The 15,839-nt window shown below is 40.2% G+C and overlaps 1 protein-coding gene across 12 annotated transcripts in view; it reads left to right on the forward strand.

Annotated features, from left to right (window-relative positions):
- dlgap4a (discs, large (Drosophila) homolog-associated protein 4a) overlaps positions 1-15,839 on the forward strand; it is an 88,247-nt gene that overhangs the window by 54,058 nt on the left and 18,350 nt on the right. For 5 of the 12 annotated variants that reach the window (XM_036008330.1, XM_036008329.1, XM_036008332.1 and 2 more), the window contains 5 exons: positions 9,673-10,964; positions 11,363-11,598; positions 12,000-12,077; positions 12,654-12,801; positions 13,861-14,101. In XM_036008330.1, the coding sequence (XP_035864223.1) occupies positions 9,744-10,964; positions 11,363-11,598; positions 12,000-12,077; positions 12,654-12,801; positions 13,861-14,101 (1,924 nt within the window). In that variant the 5' untranslated portion in view covers positions 9,673-9,743. The remainder of the gene's footprint in view (positions 1-9,672; positions 10,965-11,362; positions 11,599-11,999; positions 12,078-12,653; positions 12,802-13,860; positions 14,102-15,839) is intronic. The other 7 variants (XM_036008333.1, XM_036008334.1, XM_031316722.2 and 4 more) reach the window with 5 other exon arrangements.

Below are 15,839 nucleotides of genomic sequence, written 5' to 3' on the forward strand. Positions count from 1 at the left end.
TATTAAGATACAGTTGTGCAGAGCATGATGCCAGACAGCAGATTAGTTTAACACTCAAACAAAGCTCAAACAAAACAATTGTACTGTTTCCTATGGCATAGTATTGTCAGTTACGCCTTTTCTGTTTCCAGAGTAGACTGAAGCGTTTCCTCTCTAAACCCAAGACCCCGGGACTATTAAAGCTTTGACAGCATTTTAAATGAGCACTGGTGGCGGATTCACCCTGGCAGTTACTAACCAATAGCATGCGATAATTCCCCAGGGTGCAGGGGGCTGTGCTGAATGTATGGCTAGCGTGTGTTAACAGTGTAGACATTGGGCTGTGCATGCTTTGCATGCATGACACAACAGCACATGACTGCAGAGGTTAACACGTAACACGCAGCTTATTGGGTGCTTTGTGTCTTGTTTCGCCTGAGACCAATACAGTGTCAGAGTCATTTTGTCAGGGAGAGAAGTTCACTGCTCTGAACACCCCCTCTACAGCTTCTGCTACTGTTCTGCTTTATGAAGACAGAATACAGAGATACTCACTTTCAAAACCATGTCATTTCTTTTTGAACGTAGAATTGGCCTTTTTCTCTTATCTTATTAATAGTCTAATCTTACTAGCAAGTGATAGTGATGATTTATACATCTCTACATTTACGTTATTGCATGGCTATCCAATAAGACAATATTAGGATTACATTCTTTTTTTTAAATTAAACCCATAAATGTTAACCCTTCTATTCGGCACTGCCATGCATTCAATCTTGCAGAGTCACTGAAGTGGATCTCTGTGGTCAGGCAGTGCTGAAGTGCTGGCACAAGATGTTGCTAAATGAAAACATGCAGAAGGGAACCAGCAGCAGTACAGTGAGGATGGTAAATGGCCCACGGGAAATGTGCAACCTCTCTCTCTCTAATTAAACGTCAGTGTGTGCAGTGGTGAACGAGGGAGAGCAGTGCATTGGGATGGCTTTAATGGGCAAAGCACTGATGAGAATCCTATGAACGCCAAATGCTCCTAGCTCTGAATATTTCAGCAGGCTTCACATTTTGAGAGCAGCATCCCCCATGTTCAGCAATGTGAAAGGAAGATGCTTTCAGATTTTGGAAGGCATGCTTGCATGCCAACAACAAAAGTCCCACAGTTCTCAGTCACTGAATCAGATGAGCAGGTGTTTTGGATAGCTTCTACCTACAGTAAATACAGGGGAGCAGTATGAAAGCTGTCAGCTGCTCTAGCTTGTGTTGTATTGTAAAGTCCTCCATCTGCTTGACTATCTGTCTTTCCCATAGTCTTACCACGCTAACTACAGCATACTCAAAACCAGTGGTGGAATCCAACTAAGTACATTTATTAAGTACTGCACTTAACATTTTGAGGTACTTGTACTTTACCCAAGTATTTCCATTTTCTACTACTTTATACTTCTACTCCATTACATTCCATAGGGAAATATTGTACTGTAGCCTGACCCTGACAACATTGCTGCATACAAAAATGCATCAATAATAATATTCCAATAATATATATAGAATATGTATGACGCTGGTGCGGTCCCATTGCTTTTACTTGTAATGGAGTGTTTTTATACTGTGGTATTACTACTTGAGTAAAACCTCTCACTACTTCTTCCACCATTGCTCAAAACACCCGAAAGTCCCACCTTTAACAGTCTGGTCTTTAGGTCTCATCTGGTCAATGCTAGAATGTGCCATCAGCTCTAAACATGTGTAAATGCCAAAAATGCTAACCATTCATAAACCTCAAATAATGTATTTTTAATCTAAAAAAAGAAGAAGAAGAAGCTGTGACGTGAACACCTGCAGATCCACTGTAGACAGAGAGAATCAATAGATATGAAGTCATGTTGTAATAGGGAGTACAGTTTTCCTGGGTGTGGTTGATTCTTTCTTCTAATCATTTTAACAACCTCTGCCTCTTCCTTTAATGTGACTGACCAGCATTTGGCAGTTACATCCCTTTAGCAGAGAAAACTATCTTAGTGATATAGCCTCTTGGGCATATAAATGATGTTTAAATGTGTTTGTTAGATATATGCAGCTACACTGTCAGAATTACTCTGTTATATCTAAGTATCTTTAGCTTCCAGCTTATTGGGCACTTAATGGTTCTGATACTGCTTTAAAAACAAAGTATTTTGCAAGCAAGGCATGCTAAAGCAGTAATAGGTCTTTGTACTAATACACACACAGAAACAGAAGAGAGGGAGGAGGGTGTGTTTTTAATGTAATGGATGTGCGTTTATTGGCCTTGTCGGTTTTGGTCATTTTAAAGGAATAGTTTGACATTTTCAGAAAATGCTTATTATTAGCTTTCTTACAGAGTTAGATAAGAAGATACCACTCTCATGATGTGTTAAATATGAACATAACATAGCCTAGCTTAGCACAAAGGCTGGAAACAGGGGGAAACAGCTAGTCCGGCTCTGTCCAAAGGTAATAATATCAGCCTTCCAGCGCCTCTAATAGCTCACTAATGCACTCATTTAATTAGGGCGGCACGATATGAGGAAAATATGCGATAAAGTTGTTGAACATCGTGTTAACAATATTACTTGCGATAAATAAACAGATATTAAAGTGTACTCAGTTCTGCATTCCTGCTGCTTTCAGTATTCTGCTAAAATACGAATCATTTCCAACTTTCTTTTATCGAACAAATTGAACATTGAATTGAATATAATAGGCACCACTAAAAAAAGAATGACAGTTACGTTTTAAAGGACAGTTTTCTATACTGATAAAATAAATCTTCCAGTGTCTTTGCGAAATGTCGCAGCCTTTCACAATATGTTTATTGCACCAGTTAATATTGTGATGACAATAAAAAAACGATATACTGTGCCGCCCTACATTTAATCTGTTTAATACATACCAATTAGTGTAAACAATGACACTGGTTCCAGCCAAGAAAAACAGCGAATTGTCATTTTTACACTTCAGTTTTTGGACAGATTAACAAAGCTTAATATAACCACTTCATTTCTGAGTTCTAGAGCTGCAGTTAGAGGCGGATTTTGTTACCTTGCTTTCTGTAACCTTATTTTTAACAGACAGATATGAGAGTGGTAATCTCTGCCAAAAATGAAAAGGCGTGTTTCCCAAAATGTCAAACTATTCCTTTAATGTTAATCAAACGCTGCAGACACTTAAATATATTATGTATTATGTGGTCTGTCTTTAAAAGGCTATCTGGACATTCCTTAATTGGAGGTTAAAAAAAATTCCAAATTCTTAAAGCTAGAGTGCGGGAGCCTATCGCCGCCAGGGAAAGCTGTCTGTATTTGGCAGTATACCGGAGTTGTGGTGTCTTGACAGGAAGTGATGCATTTTACATCAACCAGTCAGAGCTAAAGGGAAAAATGTGGAGGGACCATAGCGACGGAACAGCAGCTAGGAGTATGGCTAAAGCTATGGTGGAAAACCTAAGAACCTGGAGTTGATGCTCCAGATAAAAAAGAAACTCTGCGTTCAGAGAAAGGATTTAAATTGGGGGGAAAAAAGCCATCAATGGCGAGGACAAACACGGATCACCATTGGTGTAGCTCATCCTCGTTGGAGAGCACTGAAAGGAGAGAAGGGACTTAGGGCAGAAATAATTACCTAATCTGACAACTCCATCACTTGGCCTTTTCTTTCCCTCTGCCCTTAATTTCACGGGAAGACTTGAAGAGAGTGCTCCTGGGGACAGGGGGAGATGCAGCGAGCTCACCTGCAGGCCTACGGGATAAGCATGCGTCGTCAGTGTTTGTGTAATTACTCTCACTGCCAGAAGGGGGAGGCAAAAGTTCCGTACTGCAGGTTTAAAAATCCTGAATACAAAAGGATTGTTCTGATTCTCCTTAGTTATTCAACAGACATGTATGGAAAAGAAATGAGCCTTGTTGCTCTTGCTTCCCCCCAGCCAGTAGAGAACAACACTTGCAACAGTAGAGAACAACACTTGGTTTATCCACAGGAAGCCCTGATGACATAACTTTGTGACTAAAACACGCTATTAGTAGATTCTCACCACACATTTGGGACAACGGATGGTGTTGGCTCATCTAAAGTGTTAATACTGTAAACACGGACCTTGTACTTGTAGTAGCTTAGAGGAAGAGAGATACATTTTCGCTGCCCATCAAACATTTTATTACAAACTAGGTGAATCTGAAATTAATCTTCTCAATGTTTTTGCAATAGTATAAGCAAAGTCATGTTTAAAATAAAAAGAAACAGGGGCGCCTGGGTAACTCACCTGGTAGAGCGCTCGCCCATATATTGAGGCTCAGTCCTCGACGCAGCGGCCACGGATTCGTTCCCAACCTGCGGAAGCTGTCCTATCAAAAATAAAGGCCTAAAAAATTCCCAAAAAATTATATTTAAAGATAAAAAAAAGAATTAGGCTGATAAGATACAGGATTAGGATCCTGTATGCAAGCAGCACTTGTAGTGGACTTCGGTGTAAATGTACTGCATGTGGCTGAAAGGGAGTGGATGTCTGGGAGAAGGAATGAGAAAAAAGGTGATTATTGAAGGAGACTGCAAAAGCCAATACCCAGCAGCTGTACAGTATATTCACCCTTAGAACAAGGAGTGAGACCCAGATCGATACTTCTTTCGTTCTTCACTGTCTCTCCCCTCCCTCTGCTCATCACCCCAGGCTGGAGGGGAAGTGCTCAGCTACAGCAGACCTGTATTACAGGCCTGCTGGGTGGCTCTGTGAGACACAGCCCAGCAACTCTTAGTTCTGCTTGTTAGCAGGCCTCGTGTAGATCTAACAGGGGCTGTATGTCAGCATTGGGCTACGTGACATCACCTCCCAATGGGCCAATGATGGAGGTTTTTGACAAAGTAGCAGCAATTTTACCGTCCCTGTGAGGATGATCGTTCTGTCAAAGTACATTTGTTTTTAGAGTTAAATCCTAATTTGTTAGATTTTAAACCTGTGTAAAAAGCATCCCAAAATATTTTATGTGTTTTATATATTTTATTTTCATTGTTCCCCCACAAAGCATTATTAAAGAGAGAAAGAGAGAAAGAAATATTTTTCTTCACAATTTGTTGTCCTAATTTGACTTAATGAACTCTGTAAGGAGGCACTGGTGAACAGCTCTGGATAATAAAGTCTAACTACAATATACTGATGCTTTAAAACTCTGCATTTCTTTTCTTTCTTTTAAAACTCTGCAGTTATAAAATATAAAATAGTACCAGTTATTTTGTATGTGCTTGTGTTAATGTAGCAAAACTTACATGTCCATTTTTCATTGATATTTTAAAGAATTGACATTAAATTAATGCTTTCAAGAATAAGTAAAAGACAATTCCATAGCTGTTAATCACAATGATCTTGAAAACTGATTTAAGCGACTGAATTTTGTAATTGATTCATGTTCTGTGGCTCATGTATAATTGATTTCAGCTTTCAGGTGTGGGATAGTTATTCATCTGTGGGAGTCTCTCTCAATATTTGACAGCGACATGTATACAATCCATTACACTTTATTCCACAACCCATATAAGAACGATTAAAAGAGGAACAAGTTAGACACATTGAACAAAATATTGCACTAGGAAGGAAGTCAAAATACAATGCCTAATTTTACAACCTTACACAGCAACAGACAACATGTCAAGCTAGTCCCTAATGTTTTTTTTAGTTCACCAGGAGTGCCCTAATTATCAAAACCATCTCTACCTTGACAGCTGAAAAGTGGATGCATAGCCTAAAAGATACTATAAATATAATTTCCCCCTGGGCCTTTTTTTTTACCCTGTCAGAGCAAGCTCTAGAAACAACATTACATAACTGCATGGTACTTGGAAAGTCTCAAACGTCTTCCAACAATGAACATTATTCAAAGCTGCAGCCTTGGTAACATTTGTGCTTGTTTACTGTTTGTCATCTGGCTTTGATTTTCCTGCGCAGTACAAGTGATAGCAACGTTGTATAGGAGCCAACTTCTCAGACAGCTACAGAAGTACATGTACATGTAGTACACAGTAATAGCCAGTAATAAGTAATAGCCAGTAAAAGTAATAAGTAATAAGTAATAAGTAATAAGCCAGTATTATAGGACTGTTTTACTGTAGTAAATAAGTTGGTGGTTTCACCATCGGAAGACTCCTATATGATTCAAATTTCAGTTTTAAGACATGAAATTGTTTTTGTGACAGTGGCATGAGTCAGTAAATATTTTCAGTATTTTCAGTCAAATATGCAGAATTATCTATTTGACATTGTCCATCTGATTACCTCTTCACATACAATGGGTCACACTTTCGTGTTTTAAATTTGCTTTTTTTTCTCTTTTAAGACTTTTAAATTGTTTTAATGTCAGTCTTTTTGTTCAGTGTTGATATGTTTTACATCTTAACATGCACTATAAGAGGTGTTTTGTAATGTGCTACATAAATACTCACTGTAGAGAACCTGTAAAGACTTGTCAAATCTCATTATCCATAATGTTTGATGGTGATTGTGGTTTTCCATAGATCACCTTCACACACCAATCAACTAAATGCTTGCATGAGTTTTTACCCTCCAAATGACCCATACAGGGCCAGAATAGACAAACAACTGTGAGATCACTCTCCCTCCACGTTACATAAGTGCATTAAAACTGCAACCAATAGAGCACGTATGAGATCATTTGACATTGCCCTTTTGATGATACATGTGCTGCATATGTAGCTGCTGGTGAAGGAGAGGTAACCCTCCTGTCACTCAGTGAATGTGCAAGATTCTCTGAGATAATACCCACAACCAGTTATTGCTTCCCTACGGTGTGTGCGTGTGAAGCGGAGACATATTTGCTAACATCACATGCCATCCAAGGATTCATTCACCTTGTAATTATGCAAGCGCCTGCTGGCCACCATCACACAGACAGACAGATGCACTGAACCTGTGACAGAATTACATGAACAGTGAATATTATTTCTTTCTCATCTTTCCCCTGTGATGCTCCGCATTTGACAGGGTTTCGTTGGTGCGGTGGAAGGGTGGGTGGGCGGTTAGCACGTTTATGCATGTATCAGCATGTGTTGGTGTGTCAGTGGGTAGGTGTGTGTCAGATTGTCGGCAGTGGCGCCTACAGGACGTGAACACGTGGGGCTACAGTCAGCTCGGGTGGATGAATTATAGCAGGCTGCGCCGTTGTAAAACGCTGGTGTATTTGTCAGCACACCGCTGTGCCCGTCCAGGAACACTGACTCAGATAAGTGGCTGCTCTCGCACTGTAGAGAGTGTATGGGAGGTCAGAGAGACGTATGAAGTGGCAAACCAACACAGTGGAATGAAAATGTGTGCAGTTAACATTCCACATTCAGCTCCCAGGCAAGACTTCATGCTTGCTGTGGGAGAGGGCTCTTACCATTGACTGATCAGTGAGTCACTCCACTGTGATACAGACAGCATCTGTTGGAGTGAATTTAATGCAGCATGGATTTCTGCTGTGTGAATTACGAGTTTTAACCTTGATGCAATATGACTGTTCATAGTGAGCTTTGAGAATGAGTAGGCCTGTGATAGAAGAAGACGAGACAGTAGCCCTAAAATATCTCTTTTTTCCCCTCATTTGCTCTGCATTGTGTTTCTATACTGTCTGAGCCAGGCCACCAAGTTTCCCTTCATGGCAGAGATATATCATATACAGTAGATGACAAAAGCAAATTAAGGGCTATGTTAAGATAAATTACTCTAGTTGCACTGGACATTTTATGGCATATTGACTAAGAGGCCATATTAGATTTAGCGTTATCCCAGGAAAGCGGTGAGAAAATAACCATTAGCTATACATCAGAGCTGTCATCCCCCATCAGCTCTCTAGAGAGCTATTTTCAAAATCTTATCTAGAACAACTTTCTACAAAGTAAAATGAAAACATGCATAGTCTGTAAATAATACCAGGGCAGTTAATTCAAGTTTTATAAGATTGAATTCAGTATTTATTCCTGTTTGTATCTAATTAAAATGAAATATGAAATATTCTATAGAAATATTTTAGTGAGCATTAGAGGAGATTTATTGTTCCCCATGGTTTCGAAAGGAATGGAATCATAGTTTATTCCACAGTTAGTGGATTCAAGAGGATGGCGAAGCACCAAAAATGATTTGTTGAAATGAGGGTTAATTTCCTGCTTTGGAACAAATAGCGCTCCTTAAATATAAAGCTCATTTACATGTGTGAGTCACAAAATTGCTCTCCTATGCATTGTCAGCAGAGTAGCTCCAGGCCGTACATCACGGTGGTGTCATAGATTAGGCCTCTGGCTGTCTGGTTGCCTGCTATGGTGGAACTGTTCATGCATTAAACTCCATAGGCCCTCCTTTTCAGTGAAAATAATCTGTGATTTAGTCTGTTTGTCTTTTGATTTCCATCCTTACGGCTCCATTGTTCTTATGTGTTTAGTGGCGACATGATAGAGACAGAAAAACTGTGTCTTGTTCATTGTTTGCTTTTAAGAATCAAACCACTTAAATCCCAACATGTTCATTACTTTTTTATCATGCAGTGGGATTGTTTTAATACACATATGATTTATTAAACCTAGACATATACATTTTGAAATGCAATTTAAGAAAATACAATGTCCATGTGTGTGTTTTCCCCAAAACCCAAAAAGTGTCCTTTGTGCACTTGCTACTAGTGCTCCACCTGGTGGTTTGTTGTGTGAAGCAACTCATATGGTAACTTACTGTAGAGCAGGGATCTTCAACAGGGGGTCCGTGACCCCTAGGGGGTCCTCAGAGTCAATGTAGTGGGGCCTCCAAATTATGGTTACGTTTTTTAAGTTTTTTTTCAAAAATTAGAAATGTCCTAAAAACTGAATCCAACATATTATAAGCAAACTGGCCTATAGGTAAGGTACTCACTAAGGCCATCCACAGATACAGTTCATCCTAAGGATTCACAGTGCCAAATGTATGTTTAACATTAAAACAAGATTTATAAAATCATTCAAACAACTATTTTAATAGCTTAGTATTCTATGCAAAAAAGGTATGTATATAAAGGCTTTAGTCCACCCTACAAGTTATTGTAGGCCCAGTTTAATATGCAACATTTTATACAATATATGTAGTAGGGGGTCCCTGCTCCGTCTCTCTTCCAGTTAAGGGGTCCTTGGCTTAAAAAACGTTGAAGACCCCTGCTGTAGAGGACAATGGCTCTGTTCTCCACACTACTGGCTGTGTTATGCTGACTTTGTGAAATGCACACTAAACAGAGACATTCTATAATGTCTTTTTTAGCTCAATCACTGTACTGAAAAGTCAAGGACACACAGAGAAAAAAACACTTCTAAATGGGCTCTGGCACTAATGTTTTCATTAGCTTTAAGTATTGATGTGGCGAACATCCCCTCTGAGCCTTTATATTGTACGCAAAATGGCTGTTTTACTGCTATGCACTGTTAACTATAATCTCTATAAAGGGAAAAACTGCTCATTTTCATTAAACATTCCTGAGAGAATCTGCCAGGATAAAAATGGTTTAATCAGAGAAAATAAAATGTGAGAGGAAAGATTTTACGGTTTTAAAAGTTTTTATATATACTTTCACACAACTATCAGAATGCATTTCTAAATAGCAGCACCAATCAGAGATCCTTCTTAACAATGACTTGAATACCATGTTTAATAGATCATTTCTGTGTCTTTCCACATTGCAGGATGAGCCCTGATGAGGTCAGTAGACCCGTACTGATTGGAGGCATGTTTTAAGGACGACATCTAAGCCACCATGAAAGGGTTAGGAGCCAACCGCAGTCGTCACCTGTCTGACTCTTGTGAACCAGCAGGTTGCCCCCAGAAGCCTCTCTATCCTTTGACCTCTGACCCTCACAGCTCCTTTCTGTTGAGCCCCACCATAAACCACTATGGCACCCTGGACCCCCATCTCCACCAGTGCCCTCCCACCATCCCCACCCCCATGACCCCTGACTGCCTGCTGCCTTTCAGCCAGATGTCCAACAGCAGCACCTTCCCTCGTCTGCACTTCACCACCCAGACTGACCAGGTTGACTGCTCCCAGGCCTGTATGGCTGGTGGTGGTGGAGTTGGGCAGGGCAGCAGAGCAGGTACACTGTCCACATCCTTGTCTATGGGCATGGGCTTGGGTCTGGGCCTTACTGGCGCTCCTATGATCACCAGTGGATCAGCCACCATCTCCACTGCAGCAGCAGCCAAGATGAATCGGTTACCCTCCAACCTTTTGGATCAGCTAGAGAGGCACCTGCCCTTACAGCATGATGGCTTCAGTACGTTGCAGTTTCATAGAGGACGGATGTCGAAGCAACGCAGTGAAAGCCCAGGACGCATACGTCACCTGATGCACTCTGTGCAGAAGCTATTTGCCAAGTCCCAGTCCCTGGAAAACTCTGCAATCAAAGGCAACATAAACGGCCGTTCTGCTGGAGGAATGACTGGCACCACAGGAGCTGGTGAGGAGGGTGGTAGACCAACACGCAGGAGCAAGAGTAAAGACAGGGCTAAAACTGAGGGGCCAAAGCAGAGACCTAGGCCTAATGCACTAGGCCTCTGGAGCTCAGACGATGCCCTGGACACTGACACAACCAAAGCTGGCACTATTGCTGTAGGTTACCGCAACCCACTGACCATGATGACTCTTGGTAGAGCGGTGTCAGACAGCCAGGCCCCTCCCAGACATATCCCACAGGGCTACCACACCATTTCTGCACATACTCTCAAGACCTCCAAAAGCAGCAGTGACCTCAAGTTTCTGGCATGCCAGGCGACACAGGTAGGATTGAAGGAAGAGGAGGGAAGAACCAGGCGAAGCAAGGATGATATACTGGTGAAGAGGGGCTCCTGGTCCACTCTCACCCTCAGCCAGGCCAGGCAAGTGTTGCAGAAGGGCTCTGCTACTGTTAACAGGACCCTGCTTAAATCAAAGTCATGCCATCAAGATCTGGCACAACAGTTCCTTCAGGTAGGAGGGCCAGTGAGTATTCATCTTCATCATCATTCTTTGTAAGTTTGCATGGATATTTCTATGATTTCTCTGAGGTTTGTTGGTTTTATTGACCAGTTTAAGCACTGGAAGAAAGACAGTTAATATATGATAATTTGGTTAGATTGACCCTTATTCTGTTGGTCATATATACTTTATCCTCATTGTTTATACTCAGCCCCATGTATAGATTTTCATGAGGTTGATCACATTCATATATTTTCTTTTTCAAGTAGGCTACCGTTGCTGTACATGCTCAGAATCATACTGTAAAATGTATTTAAACAAAGTGATGCAAACCGTGAAATTCATACAGTGTCTAAGGGTTACACCTGAAGTAGCTTCATTACATGGTTTAAGAGTCTAGCAACGGTGTTTTCATAATCCAGGTCCCACTGGGGGACTGGGCAGGAACTCTGGGTCGAGGCCGGGCCAGAGGAACTGAGATCCCCTGTCGAAGGATGCGCAGTGGCAGCTATGTGAAAGCTATGGGAGACTTAGAAGACAGTGAGGACTCAGAAGGAAGTCCCAAACCTTCCCCCAAAGCCACAGCACGTCGCCAGAGCTACCTGAAGGCCACCCAGCACTCCCTGAGTGAGCAGCAGCCACCTCTCCCACAACGCAAGTGAGTCCCATGATTTAGAGTATCACATTCATCATATTGAAATTATAACCTGGATTACCATGCTCATTGTTTTGCCATAGTTGTGTTTGTTCTCTTTTACGTTACATTCATTAAAATAGAAATAAGCACTGAAGGGGTATATGTTGTAAAAGTTGTGGGAAGAAAAAATGTTCGCATGTCTACAAAGGTAGTCAGCAGGTGGCAGCATCTTGTCACAAATAATTGTCTGGATGTGCAGCAGCACTTAGTCAAAACAATCTCTTAAAAGCTATTCATGAAGGAAGAGATGTATATTAATGAGAGGGGACAAGAAATGACATACAGTATCATCTTTATTTGGTACAAAAGCAGTAGGAGATGAAATGTTGCCATGTGTTTTACCCCTACCTCCACACGGACAGGCCTCGTTGCTACGCTCTCATGCGGGAGGACTATCTGTGGTCTCCACTACAGAGTGCATGTTCTATGCAGCATCTGAGGTCAGTGTCAACCATAGGCAGGCAGTATGGCCCTCCACCCACCCTCACTTGCCCTACCACCAATACCCACCACCTTTTTTTGGCTAACCTTTCCCAGTACTTCTCCTCTCTGCATCCTGTTCCATCTATTGCCTTGCAGGTACCCTGAGTGGTGTGTTAGTACTTTACTCTTGCCTGCTTCCTCAAGCCCTGGTTTCATAACATGCAAATGTTCCATGGAAATCAGTCAACTGCACCCTGCTGCTCATTATGCACACACATTTTCACGAACACCAGGTGCCAAAAGGGCAAGCCAGAACAGAGGAAACTTTAAAAAAAAATGTCCTAGATCAAGCAGAAAGTGAATTTCATATTTATCAGTTTCACTAATTAATCAATGTTTCCTCTGTGCTGCTATTTTAAACCCGAGCACATATCTCTATCCACACATCTCAATAGTATTTAACTTTAAAATACCCAGGGGAACTTTTCGGAGTGTGATTTAAAGTTTCTCCTGGATATCATCAATTAAACACAGCCCTCACTTATTCCAGTCTCTGACTTCTGAGAGGCTGATTATTACATTCACTTCCACAGCTCCCTGCCTTCCCTGAAAGAGCTTTCGACTAATCGGAGCCTTGATAACTTAGACTGCTTGGTGAGCCCGTTGGAGGCCCCTCCACGCTACAGAAACAATGATTTCAGCCATTGCTCTGGCACACTGGGCAGAGGCTCGGCCACTCAGGTATGTCTCTTATCTTATCAAATGTGTTGCTCGTCACATTATTATTACTTGGCTGGCAAAGACTATCTTCTCATGTGTGTCTGTTTAACTAAGGTGTTGTAGATTTCAGTCATGATCAGTCAACGTGTCCATGACAGCAATATTTAATGTGTTTTTTCATGGTATAATATACATATTCATACCTTATGAAATTTCAGATCTCTTAAAACTGCTAATTAGATCATCTTGGATTAACTCCAGTGACCCACTAAAAATCACCATGGAATGAGCAAAAAACAAATTGACGCAACTTTCCAATTTTGAATCTGCCGTGAGAGAATATTTAAGTGTAATGTCTGTTGAGCAGGGTGTAAATGAATGAGCCAGCCGGGAATAAGCTGGTGGAATAGAAGAGATGCTTGAGAGTGTTTGCAGAATGTCAAAGTGGGACATATGCCTCAGTGTAAACCTAAGGGAACTTGTTGTATATCTTCATCAGCAGGATTGGAGTGGGATGCAGAATCACACATCAGACTAATGCAAAAATCCTTTTAAGAAGCAATGGCATCAGTCTCTACTTGTACATGGGAGCTTTTACATTAATCAAATAATGACTGAGAGATCCAGTTTCTTCCAAGATGACAGTAAAACAATCAGAGTAAAGAATTTGTTCTAAACTACAACAATTTGAGTGAGTTGATTTTGAGGGATAGTTATTTATGTCTATGTACCACCTACGACACGTTCGTATTTGCTACTAAAATGCCAAACATAGCAATACAAATCACCTCAACCAGCTACAACAGAAAAATGCTACTTACACATTGGTGCATCAGTATGAACAATCTAATAATGTCATATACTGTATAATGACACGCCAGTCTCACCATTTTCCTGTGAAATTAGTACTTCTACTGTACTTTTGATACTTTAGGTACATTCTGCGGATGATACTTTTTATTGAGTATTTTGGCATTGTTGTATAGCCACGTTTACTCCAGTAAAAGCTGTGAGTACTTATTCAGCCACTGGGTATATACTTGTTAAATGCATGTTTCTCAGTCTTCCCTCTGCGCTTAGCGTGTGAGTCTGCACACGTTCTTACAGGTATACGGGCAGGGCTGTGGGCACTCAGTACCGTACTGTGAGGGGGAATCGCAGGCAGTGGAGGCTCTGGATCTGCCTGCACCCACGTGCTTCCGGTCGCGCAGCCACAGCTACCTGCGGGCCATTCAGGCGGGCTGCTCCCAGGATGAAGATACGGCCTCTGTGGACTCAGACTCACCACCATTCATCACTACAGGCTACAGCTCCAACACCAGTGAGTACCAGTGAGGACAAGGTGGGACAGATCTGCTGAAGATAGTCTTTTAGATTTTCAAAAAAATATTAGCAGAAAGGGAGGAAATATTTGCCATTAAATACTAACCACACATCTATTTACTCAGCTTAGTAATAGCTAAATTAACATTTTGTAGGAAATTGAAAATTGTAGGCCTATTCATGGACTTCACTGAAATCTATACAAAGCAGAATGTAAAACATATCTCTTTTAAACTACACTTACTAACAATTTTATATTCATAGCACACACACAACTCTAAACAGTATAGCATATTTCTGTCTTCGCTATAGGTACAATTATTTCCCCAAAGGGATAAAATAAAATGTCACCTTTTAGCTTAGATTAACAGAGTTGTGTCTTGCTTAATTAGTTTGCTTTGTTGTGGATCATCTCTGTACTGAAAGAACGCTCTGGAATACAAAATGCGTGACACATGACATGTAGATAATAATAGAAAATAGTTTGGTAAAGGTTGGTATAAGAATAATTCTTACATTTCAGTCTGAATGAGGACGTTTGGTTACAGTTAAGGTGCTCTGGCTGTATCAGTAAAAGTCCATGACAAACTATTCATACAGCAACAGTGATGCAGAGTTGGGCAAAAACAGTACTCTTCTGAATTGATAAATAAATGAATGCAGGAACAGGAAAGCAGGACATTTTCCATGTAATAATAGCTATTGTGAAAAGTAGAAATTGAAAAGTTTGACTCCACTTCATTGCCACCAAATCTGTGTATCGTTTTTCAGTGTATGTTGTTTGATTTATGTCAAATTCCCAACCATCCGTCCTTTTCAAATGATAACTGTTGGGTTTTCAACACTCAGTCTGCAATAATGTCTCCATTGAGCATCTCTATATTGTAGATAGGCATTTATAAAATTCTGTTTTAGTTTTTTTTTTTTTTTTTTTAAGAATGATGTGAGCAGTCACACAAATGCTGCAAATTAATCTTTTTTTAATTATTATTTTGGGTTTGAAATTTTTTTGTTGTCAAGTTATATTGATTGTTTTTGTGTTGAAGTGAAGTGCCAATAATTTGGACGTGAATGCATGAAGTAAATTAGGGCATTTAATATGAAAAACAAAAATATGTTATTCTTCTTCAGCTCTTTTTTTCTGACGGGTGTAATTCTCTTATGACTGAATAACGTAGCCTGAAGCTGGGAGATATATCTAACAATTAAGAATAAAATATTGGATATGGCAGGATTAGTTACATTTTGTAAAGAGTCCAAATGTGGTATAGGTTAATTATGTTTATCATCATAAGCATATTAAAGATGACATAAATGATCGTACAAACCAGTAGTATGGACACAAGTATTCTTTCTGGGGTACGTATAAATTGCAATTCTAGTCATACTAGTGTTGTGTATTGTTCACATGTCTTAATGCATTAAACATTCATATATTAAAAACCTATATTTACAGTGTACTTTTGCCTCCCACAATGAACATCTACTGTTATCATAATCTTTTGATACTGTTATTTTCAGTTATTTGCTATATACACTAGGCTATGTGTACTGGTTCCTTGCAAATATAACCAAAACTTACATGAACTACTAGGAGGAAGTACCTGTTTATTTATGTTAACTGGCAATTGCAAATATAGGCTATAGGCTTATTCGTTTTACAAAACATTGTTGTCTGATTTTGTAATCCAGGAGTTTTTTTTTTTCTTTTTGTCTTGATTGCTATAAAGACTGAA

The sequence above is a fragment of the Sander lucioperca genome, chromosome 12 (assembly GCF_008315115.2).
Source record: "Sander lucioperca isolate FBNREF2018 chromosome 12, SLUC_FBN_1.2, whole genome shotgun sequence".
NCBI classification, from domain to species: domain Eukaryota; kingdom Metazoa; phylum Chordata; class Actinopteri; order Perciformes; family Percidae; genus Sander; species Sander lucioperca.